The sequence below is a fragment of the Hipposideros armiger genome, unplaced genomic scaffold (genome assembly GCF_001890085.2).
Source record: "Hipposideros armiger isolate ML-2016 unplaced genomic scaffold, ASM189008v1 scaffold_232, whole genome shotgun sequence".
NCBI classification, from domain to species: Eukaryota; Metazoa; Chordata; class Mammalia; order Chiroptera; family Hipposideridae; genus Hipposideros; species Hipposideros armiger.
In genome coordinates, this window is record NW_017731582.1 from 2374481 (window position 1) to 2401919 (window position 27439).

The 27439-nt window shown below is 57.0% G+C and overlaps 1 protein-coding gene across 6 annotated transcripts; it reads left to right on the top strand.

Annotated features, from left to right (window-relative positions):
* EPHA2 (EPH receptor A2) lies at window positions 1–27439 on the top strand. Of its 6 annotated transcripts, none has more exons than XM_019654917.1 (17): window positions 1–201; window positions 4802–4869; window positions 6606–7275; window positions 15434–15589; window positions 15696–16028; window positions 16525–16640; window positions 17075–17228; window positions 17724–17823; window positions 18320–18375; window positions 18633–18758; window positions 18854–19039; window positions 19221–19282; window positions 19381–19593; window positions 19805–19954; window positions 20724–20917; window positions 21505–21660; window positions 26486–27439. In XM_019654917.1, the coding sequence occupies exons 1-17, from the start codon at window positions 120–122 to the stop codon at window positions 26589–26591; spliced, it is 2928 nt and encodes a 975-aa protein (XP_019510462.1). In that variant the 5' UTR covers window positions 1–119; the 3' UTR covers window positions 26592–27439. The 6 variants fall into 6 exon arrangements, with proteins under 6 accessions (XP_019510462.1, XP_019510463.1, XP_019510464.1 ...); XM_019654918.1 differs by having other exon boundaries at window positions 19384–19593; window positions 26486–26591; XM_019654919.1 differs by lacking the exon at window positions 1–201 and adding an exon at window positions 1322–1341.

Below are 27439 nucleotides of genomic sequence, written 5' to 3' on the forward strand. Positions count from 1 at the left end.
GACTCGGGGCTGGAGGTGCAGAAGTTGCGCGCGGGCAGCCGGCGGGAGCGGGACACCGAGGCCGGCGTGCGGGCGTGCGGGAGCCGGGCACGAATCGGGCCGAGAGCTAGGAACGCGGCATGGAGCGTTGGGCACCGGGTGCCAGCCTTGCCCTGCTGTGGGGCTGCATGCTGGGCGCTGCTGCGGCGGAGGGCAAGGAAGGTGAGTGTGTGCGCGGTGGCCGCCTCGGCCCACCCAACCCAGGTGGCCGGACCACCGGACTCACGCGCCTCCCGGATCCTGGGGCGCCTTAACGCGCGCAACTTTGGAAACCCACCTGGCGCCGCCCAGTCCGGGCGTGCTGGGATCGGGAGGACGCGCAGGCTGCGATTCGGACAAATCTGGGACCCCCACCTGGGGCTCTAGGGGCTTCAGGAACTAAGGGTGGCGGCCTGGGCACGCGGGGCTCGGAGGCCGCCGAAAAGGGGACGCAGTGCCGGCCACGCGGTTGCAGCCCCGGCAGCGGCTTCAGGAACGCGTTCCGGTGGAGGCACGGGGGGTCCGTTGGAGAAAGAGGTGTCTGGTGGGCTTTCCGCGCGCGCGCCGACTCAGCCTCTTGGTGACCTGAATTCACCAACCTGCCTGTCCCGATTTTGCGAAGAAGGCTTTTCTGGGGAGGCTCCTCATTTTGGGGACGGGGCGCTTCGGCCCGCGGGAAGCTCGCTGCGGAAGGCCCCGGTCGCTGAGGTTTTCTACACGCCCCCTTTTGCCTCCAGTCCCGGAGGAGAGCACGCGGGGAGTTTCGGGCCCGTCTGCCCACGCGCAGCTTTCCCTTCTTCCCACCCCTCACTCCCAGGCTCTGGGGACAGGTTCGTGGCCACGAGAGCGGACAGGAAGTCCCAAAGTCAAGCGTTCTGAGCAAGGGGTGACTCAGAACGAGGAAATGCGGCAGGTGGGGGTGCGGCCTCTCGAGGTGTGGAGCCATCACCCCAGGGCCACCAGGGAGTCCGGGCACCCGGGGGTGGGGATTGAATCACCCACACCCACCCCTGCGCTCCCTGAGCCGCCCTGGGTGAGGGGCCCGCAGGCTCTTCCCTGGGCTGGCCGGTGTGTGGATGAGGGCGTTCGCTCCCCCTCAGCTAGGGTCGCAGAGAGGATGGGGCCTCCTGATGGTGGCAGAGGACATTCCTGTCCACCCATTGGAGGCCAGCTTCAGTTGCCAATGGTGAGAACAAGTTTTCCCCGCCGGCCTGGGCAGAGCGAGGCTTCCGCAGGCTCCACCAGGGGGAAGTGCGGAGGAAGCCCTGGTCCGCTGAGAAGTTTCCTTAAGCCTTGCCTTCCTTTTCCGCCTCCCAAACTGAGGTTGGAGGTTTTGCTTTTTTCAAGTTGGGAAGAAAAGAAGCCAGAGCTGGAGCCCTTGTGGGTGGAGGTGTGTGTGTGTGTGAGGGGGGGTGGCATACTGTTCAGTCCTTGGGTCAGTCAGGCAGGGCTCCTGGTCCCTACTTGCAGAAGGAGTGGGTGGCAGGGATTTCTTCCACCCTCAATAACCCCCACCCCCTCAGCTTTTAGTCCTTCCCCTTCCTGGGGGACTGTGGTTGAGGAGAAGGGGAGAGACAGCTGGAATCACTACAGGCCTTTTTCGAAGGCTGCCCGTGGCGGGGAGGTTGAAGGGGGGATGGTGGGATTAGGCAGGACTTACTCTGCTGGGCAATTGTTATGCTGCAGCCCCAACCCCTGGCCTGGAAGCCTGGAGCTGCCTTGTTCCTGTGCCTCCTTGTCGAGCCCTCCCCAGCCTAAATGACTAGCCCCCCACTTCCATGGGATAGGAGAGGAAAACCGTGTGTATTGCAGAGTCCTGAGACTGGTGGAACATTTTCGCTTAGGCTTCAGAAGCCCCTGTGAAGAACTCCCTAGGGAGGTGTGTCTTTGGTGGTGGTGGGGAAATGATGGCCCAGCTGGCAGCTGCTGGTTTGTTCTTTGGGATTCAGGATGTGGTGAATCTGCCTAGGGGTGGGCTGGGGGGGGAGGGGCAGAGAAAAGGACCCACGCGCCCCTGCTACCCTTAACCCAGGCTGCTGCTCACTTCTCCTTTCTCTTTCCCTCCCTGTGGGTGGAGGAGCCGGGCTGTATTTGGAGACTCAGATGGAGCCTGTTAGATTCTCAATGGACACTGAGTCTGTCCTCCTTTTACAAAAGGGGAAACTGAGGAAGGCCCAAGTCCTCGCCAGCCAGGGCCCTCTGCACAGCGAGGGTTAGAGCTGAGCGTCTGGCTTCTTGGGCTGCCAGAGCCCAGGGCCCCTTGCCTTGTGGTTTCATGGTGGATTTTCTTGAGAAGCTGGAATCGCTGGGCAGGGGTGCAGGGGTGGCTGGCTTGAAGTGGCTGATGGGAAAAGACCTGGAGAGTGCTCAGGAGGCCTGGAAAATCCTTGGCTTCTTGATTCTGTAAGAGGTCAGTTTGCTCTCTGTCCCTTCCCTTTTTTCTTTTTCCCCCCCAGAATCTCTTGCCTCCCCTTTGATCCAGTCTTGGCTAAAGAGGGATGGGGGAGCAGGAAGTGACACTAGGGGACTGGGTGATCATATCGCGTTTGAGTAAAACAATATGCAAGGATGACATTGATGATAGAACTTTAGGGAGAGAAGGAGGCTTTCCTGAGGGTGGGATGAGCGGCAGAGGGCTCCTGGATGAGCCCTGCCTGGCCGGGGCCTCTCAGCGAAGGCTTCCTGGCAGCTGGGGAGCTCCCAGGCCCCCACCCTTTCCAGGGAATCAGGTGCCTCAGCCCCTGGAAGAGCTGGGGAGAGAGCCGCACCCCCATCTGGGTGGGGGACTAGGCTGGGCTCCTGTTCCTGGTGATTGGCTCTAGGGAATTTCCCGGGAGGGGGGCTCCTTCCTGTGTGAAGGCTTCTTTTCTTCTCAGATTGAGCCCGGTGATACTTCTAGAGCCAGCCCTGGGGCTGGAAGGGGAGCCGTGCTCTGGCAGGGGCGGTGGGGGTCCGTCCTGTCCGTGTCAGGTTTACTCTTCAGAGCCTGTGAGCCACGAGCCCCCTCCCTCAGGCATGGATTGTGCTTGCTACCTGTCTGGGGAGGGGGGTATCCAGGACTGTGAGGAGCATTCACCGTTGTCTTCCTATCCACCCAGCCGGAGCCAGGAACCCCCAGATTCCTTCCTGTGTAGCCGGAACATTCCATTTGCTAGAGGAGTTAGTGAGTTTTCCAAGCCTGGGCCCTGGGCATGTCCGAACAAATCCATGTCCCTCCCCACCCCCCTGCCACCCTCCCCTACCCCTGCAGCCTTGGGGCCGGTGCCACATCGGATTTCCTCTCCCCTGTCTGGGCTGCTGGACCCTTCCTAGAGAGATTTGGCCCGGTCAGTGGGTCGGATGGCAGTGCCTCACACTCAGGCCTTCAGCTCAGGGGAGCCGGGCAGCCTAACCTTAGGAAAGGATTTCTGAGACGCCTCTCAGGCTCCTGGACCCACCCCCCAGCCCCACCTCTAAATCAGGACCCTCTGCTCCCTGCCTGCCTGGAGGTCTGTCTACCCTTAGAGTCATTCTTCCAGGCCCTGGCCCTGAGGAAAGCACTTCTTCAGGCTGTATTCCTCGTGCTCCAGGGTCCAAAGGAAGTGAGTGCTTGCTCCCTCACCCACCTCCACCTTGGAGCTTTACCCTCCAAAGCTAGGGGCCTCGCTTAGTTTCCGTGCTCCCGTTCCCCAATCTCCTTACCCTCCAGGAAGGGTGGCACCTGTTGGCAGCTACCTGGACTTTATTTGGAAATGGAGGTGGGGCAGTACCTGGGGTCTTGGGTCTTGGCTGCTGCCCTTGAGCCTGGCAGAGAGTCCGGGTGGACTGCTGGGAGCTGCTGAAGGGCGGGGCTCGCGTGAGGGAAGCCCCTGGCACTGTGTCCCTCCCCCAGGCGCCAGAGGCCTCTCTGGGGACAGCGTGGTACTGGCACCTAGTCGCTCTAGGCCTGGAAGTCCCCTCTTAGGGTTTCCAACCCTTGTCCCACAGGCACCCCTGACAGGGCAGTAGCCAGGGTGTGAGGGACAGGGGCAGCGGGAGCGACTTCCCCAGGGAGGGGACCTAGCCAGCTGTGGGAATCTCTGGGCCCCTCCTAGAGGCCCCTGTGGGTTCAGGGCTTCATCCCGCCTGCTCTGTGGCTTTTGTGGTGGGAAGATCAGTTTCCAGACACCCCCCACTGGTTCCTCCTCCCCTCGCTGGAGCTGTTCCCACCTGTTAAGAGCCCTCTCTCCTTGGAGTGCCGTGAGACGTGTGTACGTACATATGTGTGAGCATATGTGTGTGCTACGTGGCTGGGTGGGATTGGGGGTATTTCATGCTGGGGGAGACGGGGCAGGAGTAGACATGAGGGCCCCCAAGGCCCATGTGCAAGTGAAGTCCTGCCAAAGGACCTTGTTCCAGGAAGCAGACAGGGTGGCATGGTTAACAACCCTGCCAGCCCCAGTTCTCTGTCCAGCTGCTGTTCCCCCACTGGGTTGAGCTCTGTCCTGCTCTGCCCAGCTGGGATCTGACCGAGGGGGCAGCATGGCTGGAGTCGTGGCTTGGAAGACAAGAGGCCTAGACCTCACCCAACCTGCTCTGTGGCTTTGACTAGATCCCACCCCTTCTCTAGGCCTCTGTTTCCCTATCTGTTGAGGGACAGGTCTCTTGGATATGGTGACCCGGTATAGTGGGGTCACTCTCTGAGGGCTGAGGAAGCCGTCAAGGCCTCTTGGGGTTCCTGGGGGGGGTCTCTCACCTTTTCCACTGTGGCCTGACCCCTGGAGATACCCCCAAGTTCACCGGCCTCCTCTCTTGTCTCTTCCAGTTGCACTGTTGGATTTTGCTGCAGCTAAAGGGGAACTCGGCTGGCTCACACACCCATATGGCAAAGGGGTAAGCCTTCAGGTTGGGCGGAGACGTGGCGATGGGGAGACTGAGACCCAGGGAGGATGGGGCCGGCCTAGATCAAACAGCTCAGCCAGGGTTCAAGCTCAGGGTCCTGCTCCTCACACTGGGCTCACGGCCATCCCACGTGGAGTGGGCTGGGGATTAGAAGGTGATCCAGGGAGCTGATGGTCAGGGGGCCCCCCTCTGGGTCCCTCCATCTCCCTCTTGGGAGGGATGGGATTAAACGCTCACCCTGTCTTCCAGGTCCCAGCCCAGGTGAGTGGTGAGGGAGAGACAGGGAACAGTGCTTTCAGGTGCTCACAGCCCCAGGAAAACCTCGATCAGTTTTCCTTCCTGCTGGGCCCTTCTCTCTGCCCCCGCAGCTGTTGCTTCCCCTTCCTGCTCAGGACTGAGTTTGTTTCACCTCATCCCCACGCAAGTTTCCTCCCCTCTGCTCTGACCTGCTCTGACCAGGACTGGTGGGCGACACGGGGGTCCTTTCCCTGACTTTGAGCATGATTACCGTTTGGTCTTAGGGAAGAAACTGCTGCTCTCTGGGCCTCAGTTTCCTCCTCTGCACAATAGGTCCTTGCTGAGTTTGCTCTGGGGCCCCTGACCTGGGAGAAGTGTGTCTCCAGGGGGCTACTTTGGACAGTTCCCGTTGCTGGCCGGATCTGCATAAGTTAGGTGCTTGTCCCTGGTTCCTTTAGCTTTGAGGAGGTTTGGGTGTAGCTCTAGTGGATTTCCACAATCCTGGAACGTCCAGCTGGGAGGGAACACAGATCATCTAATCCAACCTGGTCATTATACAGAGTGGGAAACTGAAGCCCAAGGGCATTTGAGGCCTTGGCCAGTGTCACACCGTGCAGCTCAGGCCTCAGCTCCTCCGCTTTCATTCTTTCATTCACTCATTCATTCAACAAATACTTTCCTGAGCACCTACACAGTTCTAGGCAGTTCCTGGGGGATACAGAAGGGAATTAGACATACTCCCTTCCCCAAGGAGCTCAGAATCTAGTGTGGGAGCAGATGTAGGGGTCACCACATAGGTGCCAAGTGCAGTGACAAAGGGGACATGGAGACTGTGGAAGCAGAGGGGGGGCACTTGGCCCAATCTTGGCCCAACCTGGGAAGTCTTCCTGGAGGAGGCTGAGCTATGTTCTGAGCAGGGAAGAATATGCACTGATCCGTCCCCAAACCAAAATCTACACGATGAGGGACCATCCATTGTTTCTGACTTTACCTCTTCACCTGCCACCACACACACACATGCAGGCCCGGTGAGCAGTGATGATGGTGATGGTATGATGGTACCAGCTGCCTTGTACAACAGCTGTCTCATTTATCCCTGCCGGGCAGAGTACTCAGAATTTTGTAGACTTTCTGTAGTTTATCCTCATAGCAATTCTTTGAGGTAGATCAGTGAGTTTCAGCGATCCACCTGAGGCCACACGAAGCTCCCAGTCTCTGCCCCCCGGCTCACAGCCTAACACAGGAGTTCTGCACCCTGACAATTGGGGGGTCAGAAATGCCAGGGGGACAGCTTCCAGCTCAGCACTTGTAGCGTGTGGGGGTGACATGAATCCCCGCTCTGGGCCTCAGTTCCCTTCCCTGTAGAAAGAGGATAGCAGGAATTGAAAAGCGTCTTCCTGATGCCCAGCTCTGCCCCCTGGGCATTGCTGCTGGGCCTCAGTTTCCCCCTGGGACCTGCCCACACTAACTGTCCTGTCGGCCCCGTGCAGTGGGACCTGATGCAGAATATCATGGACGACAAGCCCATCTACATGTATTCGGTGTGCAACGTGGTGGCTGGCGACCAGGACAACTGGCTCCGCACCAATTGGGTGTACCGAGAGGAGGCCGAGCGCATCTTCATCGAGCTCAAGTTCACCGTGCGTGACTGCAACAGCTTCCCCGGGGGCGCCAGCTCCTGCAAGGAGACCTTCAACCTCTACTACGCCGAGTCGGACGTGGACTATGGCACCAACTTCCAGAAGCGCCAGTTCACCAAGATCGACACCATCGCCCCTGACGAGATCACGGTCAGCAGTGACTTTGAGGCCCGCCACGTGAAGCTGAATGTGGAGGAGCGCTCTGTGGGACCCCTCAGCCGCAAGGGCTTCTACCTGGCCTTCCAGGACATTGGTGCCTGTGTGGCACTGCTCTCTGTCCGCGTCTACTACAAGAAATGCCCCGAGCTCCTGCAGGGTCTGGCCCGCTTCCCTGAGACCATCGCAGGCTCTGACGCACCGTCCTTGGCCACCGTGGCTGGCACCTGCGTGGACCACGCTCAAGTGCCACCTGGGGGTGAAGAGCCCCGCATGCATTGCGCGGTCGACGGCGAGTGGTTAGTGCCCATCGGTCAGTGCCTGTGCCAGGAGGGATATGAGAAGGTGGAGAACGCCTGCCAGGGTGAGTGATGACCGTACAGGGGTGGCAGGGAAAGGGGGTACTGGGGTGAAGGCTGTGTTCCCAGGCCCTAGTCTCAGTTCTGGGACTGTGGGGTAAGGTCCCTGCTCTGATGTGCAGTGGTTCTGTCCGTGGAAATCACAGGACTTCAGTTTCTTTATGACTGGATTCACTAGTTCGTTGAGAACGAATGCATTGAGAAACAGTATGGTATGGAGGTTATGAGCAAGGACTCGAGGACAAGAATGCCTGGCTTCAAAACCTGGCTCTATATTTAGCTGTGTGACTTTAAGCCAGTTCCTTAAACTCTCAGTGCCTGGGTTTCCTCATTTGTAAAACGGACATGAACATAGTGTCCATCTCATAGAGTCTTATGATAATCAAATGACTTAATGCTTGTAAAGTGCTTAGATCAGTGTCTGACACATAAGTGCTTTTAAGTGTGGTTGTTATTTTTGATTCATCCCACAAGAATGTCTTGAGTATCTACTGTATACCAGCTCTGGACACCTGGTACAGTCCCAGGAGTGAGTTTCATCTCTGTTACCTCACGGTGTTAATGCACCTGAGGCAAGTCACTCAACCTCTCTGCGTCTCAGGCTCCTCTTTTGTGGAGTGAATGGAAGGGAGTGAATTGGACCCAGGGTTCACATCCCCTGGCTGCACATGAGAATCACCTGGGGAGCTTTTGAAAAATCTTGCGTGAGACACAGGGCCTGCCCCCACCCCGCCACCCCCCACCGTGTGACCCTCCCCAGGACTGTAGACCCAGTTCCTTCCATAGGGGCTTCTACTGAGGATGACTTGGGCCCAGAGAAGGGGGGCCAATTAAATTAGACTCTCTCTGGGAATGGGCCTGGGCATTAGTAAGCTCACGTTGGGAGGCTGTGGCTTGGTACCGCCAAGGTCTGTGACAGTGGAAATCTCTACAGCAACATGGAGTTTTTCAATGGATGATTTTTTTTTTTCTGGAAACGCCTGTGGGACAGGGCATTTGTGGAATGCAGGCCGACCTTTGGAAGGCCAGCTCATCCCCTTTCTCTGGGAGCTTCTTTGCTAAGTGGGGTATTGAGAAATTGGGGGTTTAGTCCCTGCAGTTGCACATACCTACTAGATAACCTTGGGTAAATCTCTCTTTCTCTCTGGCCTCAGGTTTCCTGTCAATAAAGTGTGAAGTTCAAGTATAACAGCTGACTTTATACTTTGATTTTAGCCAGGGATCCTACAACCTATGAAGTGGGTTGAAGGGTTGGAGGAACCTGAAGCCCTTTCTCATAGGCAGGCCCCACTTGCCTCCTAAAACAAATCCTCAGCACCTTGCTTAACACAGCCTGCAAACCACTGGATGAGAAAGTTCCCTAAGAGCCTTCCTGGCCATAAGCCTGTGGTGTAATCTCAGTACTGGCCCTTCCTACCACCCTGTTGTCCTCCCAGCTCTCCTTTGCTGAGTGAGTCCCCTTTCCCCAGACAGCCCCTGCTTTAGGTGACCTCGAGTGCACACTCCCAGTTTCAGACAATGACTGCGGGGTGGGGGGGATGGGGGGGCTGAGGCAGCCCAGTGGGTCGGGCAGACTCCTCCCACATGACAGCCTCACACAGGAATGCGGGGGTGGGGGTTGAGGGGCAGCTGAAAACTTTCCACAGGCTGGTGATTCAGGCCCTGCAGAGATAAGTGGATGGTTGGGGCTGGCGGGGAGGGGGTCCTCTCCAGGAGGGGGGGCAGCCTTCCCTTCCCCGGAGGTGGAGGGTCAGGGTTCTAGCAGGCTTTGTTTGTGCAGGGCAAGCAGGCCCCCGGTAGGGAGGACTGGTTTCCGAGAGTGAAATCTTTGACTTCACTGGTAGGACGCTCTCAACTGCCAGCCACCTGTCGCCCTGCTTTCCCCTCCTTGGGACCCCTCTACCGAAATTGCCTTCAGTGTGCTTTAGGGGCTGGGAACCTCTAGCTCGGCTTCTCTTTATCCCTCCAGACTTTTCCCAGCAGCCCCTGACCATGATGCCGACCGAGAGAATAATAGTAACTCCCGTAGACAAGTGCTCTGCTCTGAGAGCAGGCACGGACTAAGCAAATGCTTTGTCACTTGCTGAATTCATACCACCTTTCTATGAGGCAGACACTGTTATCTACCCCCATTTAACAGACAGGGAACTGAGGCTCAGGGAGGCTCAGAGACTTGCCTGGAGTCACACAGCTAAGATGCGGCTGCATTAGGATTTGAATCCAGGCCGCGCAGTGGTGTCCAGGCTGGAGGAGGGGTCAGGAAACGGGGTGGGAAATGACCAGTTCCTTTGGAATCCCTGACTCAGCTCCTGGCCTTGGGACGGGCTCTCAGGGCAGCCCCAGGATAGCAGGTCCTGGTACAGGAGGTGGGGCGATTGCAGGGCCGTTACTGAGCATGGTGAGGGAGAAATGGAGGAAGGTGCAGGGTCTGCCCCCAACTGCCTGACATTCCACGAGGCTGTAGACCCAGATTCTCCCACTGGGGCCTCTACTGATGACAAACTGAGCCCAGGGAGGGGGCGTAGGTACCCTGAGGTCACCCAGCACCTGGTCCAGGTTATTCTGAGTTCGTTTCTCTTCAGGGTTCTTTCCCCAGGAAGCTCAGAACTCAGGAAAGAGTTAAATGGACAATGGAAGGGAGGCACCTCGCAGGTGCTGTGTTGGACAGGTGGGCACACTGCCCAGGGAGAGCTCTCGTGAGCTATGTCAGGAATGAGCCAGCTTCACTGCGGCACCCCCACCCCCTCTCCACCCAGCCCTGCCTGGGGGACAGTGGAGTCACTCAGGCTGACCGGCATCTCCCCAGGGGCGGCTTTGTCTCCCTGTTCGTCTCTGCTTCCTGTGCTGGCATCGGCAGCTGAGCTGGTGGGGCCCTGGCTGGCGCCTCAGCCATGGGGACTGCCAGCCAGGTGAGCAGGTGGCCAGTGGCTTTGGCCAGAGGCTCAGCCCAGCAGCTGCGAGGCCAGAGCTGGAGGTGGGGGCCTTGGGGGTTTGGGAATTCCCTCCTTGGAGGTTCCTGCTCCCTTAAGTGGCCCAGCCACTTAGGAATGTCCCCTCTCTACTCTAGTTTTTCTATCCCCAGTTCATAGGGACCCCCCATTCCAGGCACCGTGCTGAGCATTCCACAAGTTTTCTTTCATCTTCACAAACAACCCAGAGAGGCTGAGGACATTATCCCCACTTTACAAGTGAGGAAACTGAGGCACAGAGAGAGGAAACAGTGACTAGTGACCAAAGGAGCTGGGGTCTGGCATGAGAAAGGCAGTATACTGTCTCTACTTGCCCCTGATGTGTGTCCTACCCACAAGCTGTGTGACCTTGGTGAGTCCCTTCTTGGTCTCAGTGATCGGGGTCTACCTCCTGTCACTTTCTGCTGTGGTTCAGTCTGAGAACCTGGATTGCTCTGGCAGACGGTTGACCACGTGACCTCAATACATGTGGCAAGGAGTAGGGTCCTAGCGCTGGCATCCTGAGTGGCCGAAGCCTAACCCTGGGTCCATAGCTGAAGGGGAGGCGTCTCCTGGGCAGGAGATGGCTCCGGTAAAGGTGGGTCTTAGGCAGGGTGGCCCTGGGCTGCGACGGGCTATTGGTAGAGGCCCTGCTTTGTCAGGACATGACGCTGGGGGCTCTGTGTGCTCTTGACCCTTGGACTTATCCCCTCCCTGGGGAGTGCCACCTGGCCTCAATTTTGTAGAGTTCCCTCTGGCCTGCAGGCGTGGGGGGCATGGGGACCTCCCTCTCCATGCCAGGTCTGCCCCACCCTCAGCTCATACTGGGGGCAAATTCAGGTGCTGGCAGCTCCTTGGGGAGGCCCCTCTGTCCCTCCCTCCCCGGAGGTGGAGGTGAGTGGGTCCCCAGAACGGAAGGAGGCTAGGGAAAGCAAACAAAAGATAAAAGGCTGGTGGTAGGGAGAGAGCAGGCGGTGGGGAGGCTAGGGTTTGTGGGAGCCGCGCTTATCATGGCTTGGTGGAGGAATGTGCCCCAAGATAATTCCCCAGGGCGTGTGTGGAAAGGGCAAGGTGCCGGCAGCAATCGGGCCTTGGAGACGCCAGCCTCTGTGGGGATGATGGCCTGTTGGGGAGCAAGACGCCACCAGGGCCTGGAGTTATCAGTTGCCCTCGTTTGCTGGGTCGGTAACTTATGGGTTGCCGTTTTCTGCCTGTCACGGCATGAGACAAAGTCCATGCTCCACATCCTTAGGCTGAGGCGGTGTGCGTGGTCACCAGCTGGGCACTGCTTGGGGAGGTGACTGGCCCCAGGCCCATTGCCACCGCGACCTCTTGATCCTCTGACCTCGCCACCTCTGGCCTGGGAGGTGGTTGGGCCTGGGGAGAGGGGCTCTGCCAGGGGCTGAATTTGCGTCATGCCAGAGGGCGTCTGTTTCTGAGTCACCCCACGCTTCTACCTGAGGGGCGGGCACCAGGAACTGGAAAAACCGGGGTGCAGCCCTGGGTGCAGCCACTGTGCCCTAGTTCCCCTGCTTGGAGTGGTCCGGGCCTGCCAGGGACCAGGGCCAGAGAAGCTCTCCACAGGTGTGCCAAAGCCAGGCTCTTGTGCCAGGCAGGTGGGTATCCTGGTGTGTCATCCCCATAGGAAACACTGCTCACGTCTGTGGCCCGAGAGTGTGTGTTTAATATGTTTTGTTTAATATGCTTAGTATGTTGTAGGTTTTGGCACTTTCTCACACATCCATCCATCCATCCAGTCCACAAACATTAACTGAGCACCTATTGCATGCCAGACCCTATGCTGGGCCATGGGACACAGATAAACCGGACTCCATTCCTGCTCTCCAGGAGCTGCCAGTCTCATAGAGGCTCCTAATATGTGTAGAAACAACTTTAAATGGAGCACAAAAGCCAGTCTGTAAATTCCCCCGGAGCAGAACCGGTGTTTATCTCTCCATCAGATCCCAGCACTCAGCATTGTGTCAGAATGTAGGAAGTGCTCAATTTTTATTTGGTAAACATAGGATTGAGTAATAGATGCCCTAATGGGGCAGAAGGGGGCCAGAAATTAGACAGTCTGGGAGGGTTGTGTAAAGGAGCTCTACAATATACAAATTGGGTATTGAAGGATGTATAGGAGTTTGCTGGTTGGCTAAGGGACAGTGAGTCTTTTGTGTATGTGGCTGTGTTAAGTATATGTGAACACCTAGTGTGTGACCCCTGTCCCCACTTGCCTGCCCAGAATGCCAGGAAATCCAATCAGGCAAAGTCAGGAAGACATAGGAGCTTGCTGGTGTCCTACAAATGAACTCTGGGGCCCCTGAGCATTGGCACACTCTGGCGGGGCCCCGGGGGCAGCCCCTTGGAGTTCTGTGGTTGGAGAAGGGGGCAACACATTCTCGTCAGGCAAGCACAGGCCCTGTTGACGCTGCCTCTTCACTGTATTATCTGGCACATCCGCAGCGGAAATCTCTCCAAATTCCCTTTCCTGCCGGCAGCAGGCGGGCCACCCCGGGGCTCTGGGGCCAAAGAATAGAACCCGACTCTTTGCCCACTTCCTCCTCTTGGCATAGGGCTCCGGGGCTGGGGGGCTGGGAAGCAGCAGCCACGTGGTGTGGAGTGGGGACCATATGGGGGTTTGCAGGTGGCTAAAGCCTTCAGCAGAAGCAAACCTGAGCTGTGGGGGCTTGTGGTCCCCTCCCCAGACTGAGAGCCTGGGCTGGGAATGTGCAGTTGTGATTCTAGGGGTCCTTGAGTACCCCAACTTTGCTGGGCCTGAACCTCCTAGAGCCAGCACTTACCGGGGACAAGTAGGCCCCTCGGCGGACAAGTCAGGGCATCCGGGGGAATTGAAATCCCAGGATAAACAAGGCCCAGCTTTCTCATTTTTACTTGACGATTTGGGGGAGGAGAGAGCTATTTTTGGATTGTAAGAGATAGGAGGAGGAATGCAAAATACACGTGGATTTCTTAAATACAGTAGGAGATTTGGAGGACCTTTGGGGTTTAAAGGAGGCCACTTTGGCCACCCCAACCAACCCCGCTCCCGGGGTTGATTCCACTTTTTTCTTCCCCTAGGACATAAGTGTGCTCAGTGTGAGAAGACCTGTGTTAGGAGCCTCCCCCACCCCAGACACACCCAGCTGCTCTGAAATCAGTCTTGGGATTTTCTGCCTGTTGAAGTGGACCAGAACCCACTTCCTCTCTCTTAGGGCTTGTTCCAGAACGTTGGTTCCTCTTTGCTCCAAATTGAGATGCTCTTGGGAAAGGGCTCAAAGTCAGGCATCCTGGGTTCAGGTTTTGGTTTTGTGTCTTAAGGAACTTGCTGACCTTGGACAAGTTAGTTGTTTTACAGCCTCTCTGCGCATGAGTTCCCCCACCTCCCAAGAGAAATGGATGATAACTGTGCCCGCGTATACCCAACAGGCTCATTGTGAGGGCTAAATGAATGTCAAGTGCTTCGCCCAGGAGCTACACACAGTAGCGGCTTAATCAGCAGTCACTGTTTCTGATTGGGGCTCCAGACTGCACAGAGCAGGAGTCAGGTCCCAGGCTCCCTCTGTCCTGGGCAAGGGCCCTTCCCTACAGCGTGTGCCTGAGTTCTTTCAGAGCTTGTGCTGAGAGGTTCTGATGTGCAGGAAACCGCAGGACAGGCGGAGGGGGTGAAAGAGGCTGCTGGGGTGGCCTGGGAGCCCTCTCTGCAAGCAGAGTCATTAATAGGAAGTCGCTGTCCAAGACCTGAAGGAACTGGTGTCCTTTGAGTCCTCCTCCACCTCTGCTCCCATAAGGGACTGGACAGGAGGGAGAGTTGGTCCAAGATTTTTCTCTGCATCAGACCTTCAATGACTTTCATTGCCCTCAGGATAGAGTCCCCCGCTCCTTGGCCTGGCATTAAAGGCCTTTCTCAATCTGGTTCCTGGAAACCTCTCAGCCTCATTGCCTGCTGTTCCCCATCATTTGTGCCCACTCATCAACAAAAGCCACTCATACTTTCTGTGTTAGTTTTGCTCTTTCTCACCCCTGACTCCTCCCAATATATCCGCCCTGCTGAACTCCCACTCAGCCTCTAAGCCCTAGCCGAAATATCCCCTCTGTGACTCTTCAGACCTCTGGCCAAGGCTGCCTCCGCCCATTCAGCCCTTTGCTCACCCCTTTATGGTAGATGCTGTCACTTGCTCCTGTTCCCTGTGTTCAGGGGCTTTGGTGCATCTTAGGGCCCGCGCCTAGCACAGGGCCGGGCACAGAGTAGAAGATTGGAAAGCGTTTGATGAATGTGGCACTGAGGTTGGAGGTGTCTCACGACCTTCTCTACAGATGAAGCTGAAGGAGGGGGGCAGTGATTGCGGGGTTGTGCAAGATGTGTCTAGGGTGAGCCTACCCCATTCTGGCTAATTCAGCAGCTGCCCAAGCCGTGGACAGCCCTGCGCAGTGATCCCTGTGTCTGGGCCGCTTCCTGCCTGTGGGGCCAGGAAGGGACTTGGGTCAGGGGCAGGATAAGGCGGTGGGAGGAAGAAGGCTCTGGAGTCAGGTGCCTGAGCCGCTAGCCGGCCTGGCCAGGATGGGACCTGCCACCAGGGGAGGAAAAGCTGCTTCCTGGCTGCCCTTGTGAGTGGTGGAAATGACTCATTCCTGGAAGCAGATCTGGAGAACATGCTAGAGGCCTGGCCTTTCCTGCTTCCTGGTCGGCCAGCCCCGGAACGGGAAGGCGGTCGGGTCTTGGGGTGCGGGGGGAGCACCTGCAGGGGTAGCATCCTGAGCCGGTGCGCCTGATTGATGAGATGCTGATGATAATTATCACCAAACACAAACGGTGAAGGAGACGCAGTTACCTCCCTTGGCATCTCAAAGTCCAGGTGGGGACCCTTCAGGCTGGTCTGCACAGATTAAAGGAGACACAGCTCCGTCCAGTACTCAGCCAGGTGTGAGACAGGATTGCTTAGGAAGCTGAAGAGTGAGACGTGGGCCTCGACGGCCAGGCTCGGGGGTCTGGCGCTTATTGCCAAGAGCCGGTGGGGGTTGACGCAAAGGTTTGGAGCACGTGGATGAGGCATTTCCTGGGTGCCTGGTGTGAGCTATGTGCTTGCCATGTTACCAGTGAGAAAACAGACCCATAGAGGCTAGCGACTTGCCTGGGATCCCATGGCCAGGGAGTGGAAAAGTTGCTTGGGGGTAGGAACTGGTTGAACTGATTGATGTCTGTCTCTGTGCCCACCAGCCTGCTCACCTGGATTCTTCAAGTCCGACGTGTCTGAGAGCCCCTGTTTGGAGTGCCCTGCACATACCCTGCCTTCACCAGAGGGGGCCACCGACTGTGAGTGTGAGGAAGGCTACTTCCGGGCACCGGAGGACCTGCTGTCAATGCCCTGCACACGTGAGTTTGCAGTGGGTCGAGGAGGGTGACTGAGGTGGGCGTGGTGTGGTGGCTGACATGTCCAGGGCTACCTGGATCTGAGCTCTGTCCTCTGCCCTCTGTGCAGGCCCACCCTCCGCCCCGAGCTACCTCACAGCTGTGGGCATGGGTGCCAAAGTGGAGCTGCGCTGGAAGCCCCCCCAGGACAACGGGGGCCGTGAGGACATCGTCTACAGGGTCACCTGCGAACAATGCCTGCCTGAGTCAGGCGAGTGCAGGCCCTGCGAGGACAGCGTGCACTACTCCGAGCCACCGGGTGTGCTCACCCGCACCAGTGTGACAGTGAGTGACCTGGAGCCCCACATGAACTACACCTTTGCCGTCGAGGCCCGAAACGGCGTCTCAGACCTGGTGACCAGCCGCAGTTTCCGCACCGCCAGCGTCAGCATCAACCAGACAGGTGAGGGGCCCGGTGGGGGCGGCTGTCGCCCAGGTGGGACTTCAAGAAGATGGCCACCCAGGGCTTGGCTGTGTTCAGAGAGAGGCAGCCGCTAGTGGTTAAAAGCACAGCCTCTGGTGTCACTTGCCAGCTCTGTGACTGGGGGCAAGTTATCTAACCTTTCTAAGCCTCATTTTCCTCACCTGTAAAATGGAGTAACAGGGCTATTGAGAAGACTTAATAAATTCTTATATATAAGGGCCTTAGAACAGTGCCTGCCTGGTCCATAGAAAGTATATGGCAAGAGTCAGCTATTATGTTTATCATTCATGCACTCAAATGCTCTGATGCGCCTGCTGTGTGTGGGGGGGGTCCTGGGGCTCTGTTTTCTGGAACTGGAAGTTGAGGATCCCAGGTGGGGGTCTAAAGAGCCTGAGCTCTGGATGGGACCGGGTCTGAGGGTCCTGGCTCCGGCCACTGGACAGCTCCTCACACGCCCACCCACTGTCGTGTCCAGAACCCCCCAAGGTGACGCTGGAGGACCGCGGCACCACCTCGCTGAGCGTGTCCTGGAGCATACCCCCGCCTCAGCAGAGCCGTGTGTGGAAGTACGAAGTCACCTACCGCAAGAAGGTAACTCAGCGGGGCAGGGCGGCCCCAGCTGGGCAGTGAGCAGAGGGCCAGCTGGTCACCTAGGTGCTGCACACGGCAGAGCCGTCTGTAGAAGCTCCGTGCTGCAGATGGGGAGACAGCTCTGGGCTCTCCCTGAGAGCCGCCTCTGCCAGGCCAACGCCGCAGAGATTTGTGGGAGAGAAGACACAGCGTTCTGGAATTCCTAGACAAGATAGCCGGGGTGCGGGGGGAGCCAGTTCTTGGGGATCAGGCAGACCTGGGTTTAAGTCCCGAGTCATGGGCTGTGATCTTGAGTGAGTCGTTTCGCTTCTCTGAGCCTTAGTTTCCTTCTCTGTAAACAGAGCATCGAGTTTGCTAACGTAGAGTGGTCTCTGGTGGGCTGAACTGATGCCCTGCCCTCATTGTCTGCCCCTCCACCCGCTGGCCATCCACAGGGGGACTCCAATAGCTACAACGTTCGCCGCACTGAGGGCTTCTCTGTGACCCTGGATGACCTGGCTCCAGACACCACCTACCTGGTCCAGGTGCAGGCGCTGACGCAGGAGGGCCAGGGTGCTGGCAGCAAGGTGCACGAGTTCCAGACACTGTGTGAGTTGGGGACCAGTGTGTGGGCCGGGCCAGGGCCCTGAAACAGAGACATCCTGGGAGGAGGAAATGGATCAAAGAACTTAGAAATGCCCCCCCCTGGTCTGCCAGAGCCTAGGGCAGCCCTGTGTGGGCCGGCTCCAAACCTGGGGATGGGGCCGAGTTGAGGGCTGAGGGGAGGAGGACCAGGGACGTGCCTTCAGGGCAGTGTTGTGAGAAGGAAGGACATGGGCTCTGGCAGTGGCAGACCCAGTTCACATCCTGTATGGTGGAAAGAGTCACATGGCGTCATATACCTGGGAGAGCCTACTGTATTCTCAGGGGAAGGCCTGTCATTGACTATCGGTGAAATGAGAATAAAGATCCTCATGAACCATCACAAGTAAAAGCACCCAGCATGTCTCTTGCGTCCCTAAAGTGGGCCTTGGGTGCAGGATGAGGTGTTACCATGATGTAGAGGGGGTGGCTTCCTTGTCATCGGTTGCTCTCCCCTGACAGCCACGGAAGGATCTGGCAACATGGCGGTGATTGGTGGGGTGGCCGTTGGCGTTGTCATGCTTCTGGTGCTGGTAGGAATCGGCCTCTTCATCCATCGCAGGTTTGTTGGAACCCACGCCCGGGCTCTGCAAGGGCTCAGGTGGGATGCAGAGGGGTGGGAACCTCAGTTTCCTGTCTGGAAAATGGGCTGATAGTGATCTAATCCCTGCCTCCTGAGGGCATGAAGATGCAGTGAACTATAAAGTGCTCAGCATAGTGCCTGGCGTGCCGTGGGGGCTCGGGACGGAGCAGTTACTAACTTTGCTTCCGTTATTAACTGTGTGTCCACACTTCCTCTGGACACGCAGGCAGGAAGCTCTAGGAAGTCCTGCTGAGGAAAGCCCTCATTAGGGCCATGACAGGGTGCAGATCCCAAGGAGTGAGCCCGCTTGCTCACTTCCTCTCCACCCCACCCCAGCCTTCCCCACGCCCTCTGCCAACTGAGCAGAGTGCAGAGCACACCGAGCCCCTACTCAGGACCAGAGCAGGGTCAGGAGGCTCCTGGCCAGAGCCGGCCACTGACCTCCCTGTGTGTTTTGTTCCCGTGGGATTCTCAGGAGAAAGAGCCTGCGGACCCGCCAGTCCTCAGAGGACGTTTACTTCTCCAAGTCGGGTGAGTTGCAGCCCCTTCTGCCTGTCCCTGCTGTCCCCATGGGCCTCCTTAGCTCTGCAGTGGAATCCGGGGCAGCCAGGACACTCTCAGGGCTTCCCGGGGTGGCCCAAAGGGGCTGAGCCAAAGCTTTATGCCCTGCAGCCTGGTCTCGGTCTCCTGGTTCCCGGTCACGTCACGACCTCTTCCTCCTCTGGGGCAGCCCCTTACAGGGACCCTCCCTGAGCTGTTTGTAACTCAGCCCCTCCTCCCCCTTTCAGAACAACTGAAGCCCCTGAAGACCTATGTGGACCCCCACACATACGAGGACCCCAACCAGGCTGTGCTTAAGTTCACCACCGAGATCCATCCGTCCTGTGTCACACGGCAGAAGGTGATCGGAGCAGGTGAGTTTGGTGCGCCTGCCAAGTGGCCTGGTGCAGTTGGGAGCACCTGGTGCCCAGGCTGACTAGGGTGTTCCTCCCACCTTGCCTGCCTGCAGGAGAGTTTGGGGAGGTGTACAAGGGGACACTGAAGGCATCAGGGAAGAAGGAGGTACCTGTGGCCATCAAGACGCTGAAAGCTGGCTACACTGAGAAGCAGCGGGTGGACTTCCTCAGCGAGGCCAGCATCATGGGCCAGTTCAGCCATCACAACATCATCCGCCTGGAGGGCGTCGTCTCCAAATGTGAGGCTTGTCACCAGAGGTGGGGGTGGGGGACCCTCAGGGGCCTGACCCACAGTGGGGTGGAGAGGGATTGCCCACTAGGGCTACCGAACAGGAGCTCTGTCCACAGCTGTGCCCACCCCCACCTGCGCCATCCCCTACAACTACAGTCATCCCCTTACACCTGTGTCCACCCCTGCAGACAAGCCCATGATGATCATCACTGAATACATGGAGAACGGGGCCCTGGACAAGTTCCTTCGGGTAAGCATGTGGGCCGGGATGGGCCGGGACCTATGGCGGTGAGACCGGGGGTGCCCTGGTGGGCTTGGGCTGGCTGGTGGCTGAGGCCTGTGATCCAGCAGGAGAAGGACGGCGAGTTCAGCGTGCTGCAGCTGGTGGGCATGCTACGGGGCATCGCGGCCGGCATGAAGTACCTGGCCAACATGAATTATGTCCACCGCGACCTGGCCGCCCGCAACATCCTCGTCAACAGCAACCTGGTCTGCAAGGTGTCTGACTTCGGCCTGTCCCGTGTGCTAGAGGATGACCCTGAGGCCACCTACACCACCAGTGTGAGTGCCAGGGGGCTGTCACTGCAGGGGTGGGGGGCCTTCACCCTGCTCTGGGGTCCTCGCACCTGCACGCCTGGGGCGTGGACCTCAGGGCGCAAGAACACCTGTAGGGAGCACGGAAGAGAGGCTCCAATCGTGATACCTGACCTAGCTACAGTAGTCCTCGGGCTGAGCAGAGGGGACAGCGGTGACTCTCCTGGGTCCCCTGCAGGGTGGCAAGATCCCCATCCGATGGACCGCCCCGGAGGCCATTTCCTACCGCAAGTTCACCTCATCCAGTGATGTGTGGAGTTACGGCATCGTCATGTGGGAGGTGATGACGTATGGTGAGCGGCCTTACTGGGAGCTGTCGAACCACGAGGTAAGCCCCGCTGCCCTGCCAGGCCTGCCCTGGACCTGAACCCTTTACTCATTCCTGATTCCCAGGGGCTAGCAGAGAAGTTTGGGGTTAATCTGTATCTGGTACGGACCATTCATGGGTTCATTCAGTAAAAGATTACTGAGGGCCAGACCTTGTGCTGGATTCTAGACCCAGTCCCTGCCTACAGTCAGTAGAAGGACCAAGAAATGTGTGTGTGTGTGTGTGTGTGTGTGTGTGTGTGTGTGTGTGTGTGTAGAAAGAAACCTGCGTGTGCATGTATGTATCTGTGTGTGCGTGCATGCGTGTACATTCATATGTGCATGCGCCTGTGAATGAATGCATGTGTGTGTGCACATGCATGGTGCCTCACACGGTCCGGAGGTCTGGAAGGCTTCCCGGGGGAGGTCACATCTCTGCTGAGACAAAGCACAGTAAGGTAGCCAGGTAAAGACAAGGAGGGGAAGAGCACTCAAGCTGAAGGGGGCAGCTTGTATAGACATCCAGAGACGGGGGGAGGGGGAGCAGCGTGGCTGCTGCCTGGGGTGTCCTGTGAGGGAGCAGGCTCAGGAACTCTGGAGACAGCCCCTTAGCACTTGCCCTTTGTGCAGCTCTGAACGTTGTGTGTAGGGCTCAAGAAAAGAGGCTTATCTTGTCTGTTTTTGGGGCTCCCCTTCCCTCCTCTGCCCACTTCCGTGAACTCGGGCTGCCAGGGGCCCTGCGTGGGTTTGGGGGTTGTGAAAGCACCCTGACCATCCTGCTCCCCCACCAGGTGATGAAAGCCATCAACGAGGGCTTCCGGCTGCCCACGCCCATGGACTGCCCTTCCGCCATCTACCAGCTCATGATGCAGTGCTGGCAGCAGGAGCGCGCCCGCCGCCCCAAGTTCGCGGACATCGTCAGCATCCTCGACAAGCTCATCCGAGCTCCTGAATCTCTCAAGACCCTGGCTGACTTTGACCCCCGGTGAGTCCCATGCCCTCCACCCATGGCGGCCCCCAGTTATACTCCTGAGCCACTTCTGAGTAGTGACCAGTCAGGGCTAGTGGGCGAGGGGCTCAACTTATGCATGGGCTTTACTTAGACTGGCCAGGGGCTGGCTCAGGTAACATTAACGGAAGCAGTCAACGTGTGTGATAAGTGTGCCGGGCACTGCGCTCAGCACTTAACATGTTTCAACTCATTTAAACAACTTGCCGATGGGTCCTGTAATTATCCCCCTTTTGTAGATGACGAATAGTTAAGTATCTTATGTGCTGTCCGGTGGCCAGGCTGGGACTATGACTCTAGGAACCTGAATCTCCCAATGTTTTGCTTCTCCTGGTTATTGGTGGGGGTGTGGTCATTCGGGGTAGAGGAGGCAGCAGTAGCTATAAACATTGAGTGCTCCCGATGTGCCAGGCTGTCTCCCTGAACCTACCCGACTTGGCTTTCCCATTGCTCAGATGGGGACACTGAGGCACAGGGCAGCTGGGTGAGTTGCCCAGGCTCAGGGCCCAGGGAGGGCTGGGTGCTGCAGCCCCTGACCCGAGGACGGGTGATTCCTGTTGTAGGGTGTCCATCCGGTTGCCCAGCACCAGCGGCTCAGAGGGGGTGCCCTTCCGCACAGTGCCCGAGTGGCTGGAGTCCATCAAGATGCAGCAGTACACAGAACACTTCCTGGCGGCCGGCTACACCGCCATCGAGAAGGTGGTGCAGATGACCAACGAGTGAGTAGGGTTCTGCCCGTGCTGTTGCCCACTTCCAGGTTCTGCCACCCATCCACTCCTCCTCCACCCTCCTGACACGCCCCTCCTTTCTGTTTCTCGTTCCTTCTCTTTCTGGAAGACAGGCTTTGCAGGAAAGGCAGAACCAGGCTGGCAGCCAGCAATTCTGCTTGGCTCCCTCCTCTTCCAGCATCTGCTCTCCCGAGTGGGAAAGTAATAGTAATTGTCATAATAACAGTAGCATTAATCGAGGGCTGACTATGCGCCGGCTCTCTGCGTGAGTCCTTTGAATCAGTCCTCATGATAACAGGGCAGGTGGATCCTGTCAGCATTCTCACTGGACAGGTGAGAAGCGGGTGCAGAAAGGTGCAGTGACCCGCCCAGTGTCCTGCTGCCACTAAGGGCAGAATTGGATTCCAGCCCTGATCAGTCAGGGTCCAGAGCTCGGGGACCATGGAGGCCGTTCGTGGAGAAACTAAGGCTCAGAGAGGTTACATGGCCTACTTCAGGTCACACAGTTTATAGCCGGGAACCTGGGAAAAGAAAAGCTTTCCTTCACAGCCATTGCTGATTGAGTTCCCTGTTTGCCTTTTAAATAGATGCTACTAAAACTCCCCTGTTTCACAAGTGGGGAAACTGAGGCTGCGAGGTTACACAGCTTGCCTAAGGTTACACAGCCAGGTAGGGGCAGCGTTCCTCTCCAGGACGCTGAGAAGAAATGAGCAGAACCTGTGGACATCCCGGCTGAGGCCCAGGAGAGAGGGCCCCGGCCGAAGCCTTCCCAGGCACCCCTTCCCACACGGTTGACTGGCAGCCCTGAGGGCCAGCCTGGCAAGAAGCGCCAGTGACCCCTTGCCCAGCCCTGGGTTCTGCCCTTTGTCAGGCTGTCCTATGGGAGCACTTCTCCCCTCTCAGCTGCAGCCTCGGGGACCTTTCCCGGCATGGCCTTGGCACAGACCCCTCTTCCCACCCCAGGAGGGAGAAGACATTATATCCTCTTAGCCTTTTGTGCCTCTAAAAATAGTGTTATGTCCCAATAGCTTCACTTGTACAGGGTCCAAGTTCATGGCAGGAATGGGCCTGGGGTTGAGAGGTTTTGGGAACCACATGGAGGGAATGACCCCTGCCTCCCACAGTTCTAGGTCACAGAAGCTCTGGGATTGGGGCCTGTACATGAACATTCTCTGGGGCCTCTGGAAACCGCTCAGCTGGGCTTCCATCTACTAATCAAGGCCTCTCAGACAAGAGCATGGCCCGTCCCAGGGGACGGATGGGGATGGGAGTCAGGCAGGGACAGAGCTGACCGGAGGGAGGCTTGGAGATGTGGATTGAGTAAACAGGTCCCGGGATCTCTTCTGTTGCCAGCCAGCTGCAGGGTCCCAAGCTTGGGCTCTGCAGTCACACCTGGGTTCGAGTCCCACCTTTGCCACTTTCTAGCAGGTGACCTTGGTCAAATTAGGTTCCATCTTTGAGCTTTGGTTTCCATTTCCCGTTGCCGGGATTGCTTGGGTACAGTACAGGTGACACGGCTGGTACATAGGGCTTAATCGTCGATTCCCTTGCTTTCCGCCCACAGCCCACAGCAAACACCAGGGTTCATGGGCCCCCTCCTTTTCCCTGGGAGCCTGGAACAGCCCCCTTTGCTCCTCCAGGGGCTCCCCCTGAGGACAGTGCAGCTTCTCTTCTGGGTGAGCAAAGCTGAGGGCAGGGAGAAGAGCTTACAGGAAACACATGTTCTCAAAGGCTTCCCAAAATAGCCCGGGGTGCTTCTCGGACAATTCCTTTCCCACGAGCAGGGACAGGGCTGTCCTGGATTGATGGAGGCTGTGTGTGTGTGCGTGTGTGTGTTGTGTTTTGAAAAGGCCTGGAGAAAGGCAGGAAGTCATTCCCCGCTCCCGCCTCCTACCCGCCGGCTGGTACTCCGAGCCGGGGCCTGCGTGACTCACACCATCTCTGCCTCCTTCTTTATTTCAAATAAACGAGATAAATGGGGATCTCCAAGTACTTTTTCAGCCTGAAGGCTGTGTCTACACATGCCGTGGATCCCTGGGAGGCTCTGAGCTGGTCTCAGGAGAATTTAGCGCTTTCTCGTTGGGATGGGAATTTAAACTTCAAGTTCCTCCTTCCCCCACCTGACCTTGGCCTCCCTGCCTCCTTGAAGCCTCCCAAAGGGGCTGGCTGCATGTGCCCCTGTGGTCCCACAGCGCCCACCTTTTCTCGGCTTGAGCCTTCATCTCTTTGTCATTTTGGAGTCACGGGGTTTCTAGCTAGACTAGAGGTTCTAAATGGCTTTGAGGAGCTAAGGAAAGTGCTAGATGTTGTACCCCAGAAAAATGTCCAGCCTATCCAAAGACCCTGTCTGGTGTCCGAGGCTGCTGTATACAGCGTCCTAGGAGGGGTGTGGGGGACACAGGCTGATGGGCCTTATGGTCTCCTCATGCCTTCAGCATAGGCTTTGCACTGATGGCCTGTTTGCTGAGTGAATGAATGAATGAACAGAAATGTGAGGCCATTTCCTTCTGCCCAGGGCAGCGCATAGTAGGTACTCCCTGGGGAAATGGTGGCCTTTGAGTTCCCCAGAGCCAGGACTGGCATTGTGAGTGCTTAGGGAAAAGGTGGCCTCTTCCACGTATGTGTCTCCTCACCCCCATGATGGGAGTGACTGCCCTGTATCCCCAAGGGGGAAACAGGCTGGTGTGTCTCTGTGGTTAAGAAATGAGACAAGGAAGGTTTGGGGGGCTTTGTGTTGAAAGAGAATACGGCTGGGGCAGGTGGCTCAGGGGCATCGAATCAAAGCTTCCCGTTTTACATAGAAACTGAGGCCTGAAGACAGGACAGGACCCACCCAAGGCTTTGATGGAGTCCAGGACTAGAATTCAGCCTCCTGCCTCCGAGACCAGGGCTTTTGCCTCCTAGACAGGCCTCAGAAGCAACCTTAGCTCCTACACTGGTCTGGGAGACAGCCCCAAGGTGGCCTGGGCAATGGCTCAGTCTCCACTAAAGCATTCATTCATTCATTCATTCATTCATTCATCATTCAGCACACACTCCTTGAGGACCTACTGTGTACCAGGCCTGCCCTAGACTCCCAGTGGGGATAGGGGTGAGGGGATGGGCCAGGGGACCAGGTCTCAGCCATGGCCCTCCTATAGCTCACATAACCCACTGGTTCTTAAACCTAATAAAATGCAAACTCCCCCCACATTCAGAACTTCAAGGTCAGAGAGTCTGGAGGTGGGCCCGGGATCCTGCCTTTTCACTAGGTGCCTCCTTCCCGGGTGGTGCAAATGCATCTCTGGGAGCCACACTGTGAGACCTACAGGGGTGGGGAAAACCATGCTTTTTTTCCAACACCCCCAACCATACAGATTAGAAATGGTGCTGGAGGGGGCGACCAGTAAGCTCAGTTGGGTAGAGCGTGGTGCTGATAACACCAAGGTTGCCGGTTTGATCCCTGCATGGGCCACTGTGAGCTGCACCCTCCTTAAAAGAGTCAACTTTGCCATTGTAGCATAAAAACAATGTGTAACCAATGACCATGGCTGTTCCCCAATAAAAAATTTTTTTAAATTAAAAAAAAAAAAGAAAGAAAGAAATGGCGTTGGAGCGGGTGGTTAGGAAGTTCTACCAGATGTTTGTCCAACTCCTGACCTTCCTGCTATAGTGGGAGCCGCCAGCCCCTCCTGGAGGTCCCTGAGCCACCCTCCCCACCCACCTGGGTCTGCCTCCCTGCTCAGCACTTCTCCAAGGGTTCCCAGAGCCTGTGAGAAAGTCATGTCTTCGGAATTACAAATAGGAGCTTGCACTGTATAATTAGCTCCATTTGCAGCCAGGAGCCGGCCCATAAAAACCTGGGTGTTTTCATGGGTTGGGGCTGGTGGGTGAGGATGGCGGAGGAGAAAATTCCCAGAGTGAGCAATAACCATCCTGCTCCAGGGCTTTGGGAGCATAAGTGGTTATTGGTTCTACCAAGGGATGAAGGGGCGTGGAAAGAGGGGCAGCAGGACTGGGCTCCTGGGCGCATCTTTTTATCTGGTACTGATGTACTGAGGCCTCTTTCCCGCTCTGCCCCAGTTTCTGAGGTCTCCCACCCTCTCCAGTTGGGCACTATTGTCCCATTTTACAGGTGAAGAAATTGAGGTTCCTAAAGGGAATACACCTGCCTCAGGTGACCTGCAAGCCCCTCCCATGAGAGCAGAGCTTTAACCCTTGATGGTCCCTCAACAAGTATTTCCTGAGCCCTTCCTCAGTTAGCAGCCGTGGAAACTTGGAGGGAGTGGGGGCTGACGTAAGGTGATGGGTAGAAAGCCACCTTGGATGGAGGGCTGTGAGCAACACCCTTAGAGGGTCCCTGTCCCTGGTGATGGCATCAGTGCTGCCTACAGAGGAGGTCTTAGATGGGGACATTAGGGACAGACCTGAGGTGGGAGAGGGAATGCAACGTTCACAACTAGTTTGATTCCCAGCTCTCCCACCTCCTAGCTGTGTGACTGTGGGCAAGTCACTTCACCTCTCTGAGCCTCAGTTTTCCAATCTGCAAAGTGAGGGTGAAAAGGGCACCTGCCTCACAGGTAATCCTGTAAATGTGATTTGGAGGGGGAATAAAAAAAAAAAGTTACAGAGTCAACACTTCTATCATTTTCTTAACTTTGTCAAAGTTAGCAAGCTTTCAGGATGTGGATCTTCATGTCAGGCCTCTACCTAAGTGGAGCTGTCTTGCCCCATTAGGTCCCCAAGGTCCCCCCTCCCAGTTCTCTCTCCTCCCCACTTCCTCCTCCATCCTCTCTCATGCCAGCTTCTAACTCCCCCTGTCTCTTCCCACCCACAGTGACATCAAGAGGATCGGGGTACGGCTGCCTGGCCACCAGAAGCGCATCGCCTATAGCCTGTTAGGACTCAAGGACCAGGTGAACACAGTGGGGATCCCCATCTGAGTCCCAACATGGCCTTGTGCCCCCTTTGGCCAAGAATACTTGAAGAAACAGAGTGGCCTACTTGCCAGCTCCGCGCCTGGCCACCAAAGACCTTATTTATTTCTAATTGTCCCTCATTGATGCCACCTTGAGGCCTCTGCTTGGGGGGGTCTTGGACGACACCTTGACCTAAACTGAGATGCTCAGGGACCCCAGGCTGGGGGGCCTCTTTACCTACGAAGGACAGCCAGCCAAGCACTTAGCAGGCACCACCATGTTCTCAGCATCCCATGGGGCAGGAGCCCCGCCAAAGCCTTTGGACAAACCAGTGGGACATTTCCAAACTGACCTCCCTTTCGCTGTCTTAGGAGGTGGGGGGGTTACCCGGTGGCCAAGGGAACAGGGTACTTCAAGCCCCATCCACTCTCGAGAAGAGGACAGATGGTGAACTCAGCTGTAGAGACCCAAAGTGGTTCCCCCAAACCTTTTGTGCCTTCCTCAGACCCCCGGGCCCTGTCCTCAGCCCCAGTGGGCCAAACTCTTGCTTCCCTGGGGCCCTCGCAAGCTGCTTGGTTGTGTTGAGGTTTTTAAAATATATATTTTGTACTTTGTGGAGAGAATGTGTGTGTGGCAGGGGGCCTGGCCAGGGCTTGGGGCAGAGGACGGCCTGTGTCAGACATTCCCAGGCTGGAAGCAAGTCCACCCATATCTTGCCCCTTTAGACAACATTCATTATTCCATCAGTGTTAACGATTTTGTTTTGTTGGGTATTGTTTTTTTCAACCTTAATTTATTATTTTTTTTATATTTATTGTTAGGAAATGACTTATTTCTGCTCTGGAATAAAGTTGCAGATGGTTCAGACTGAA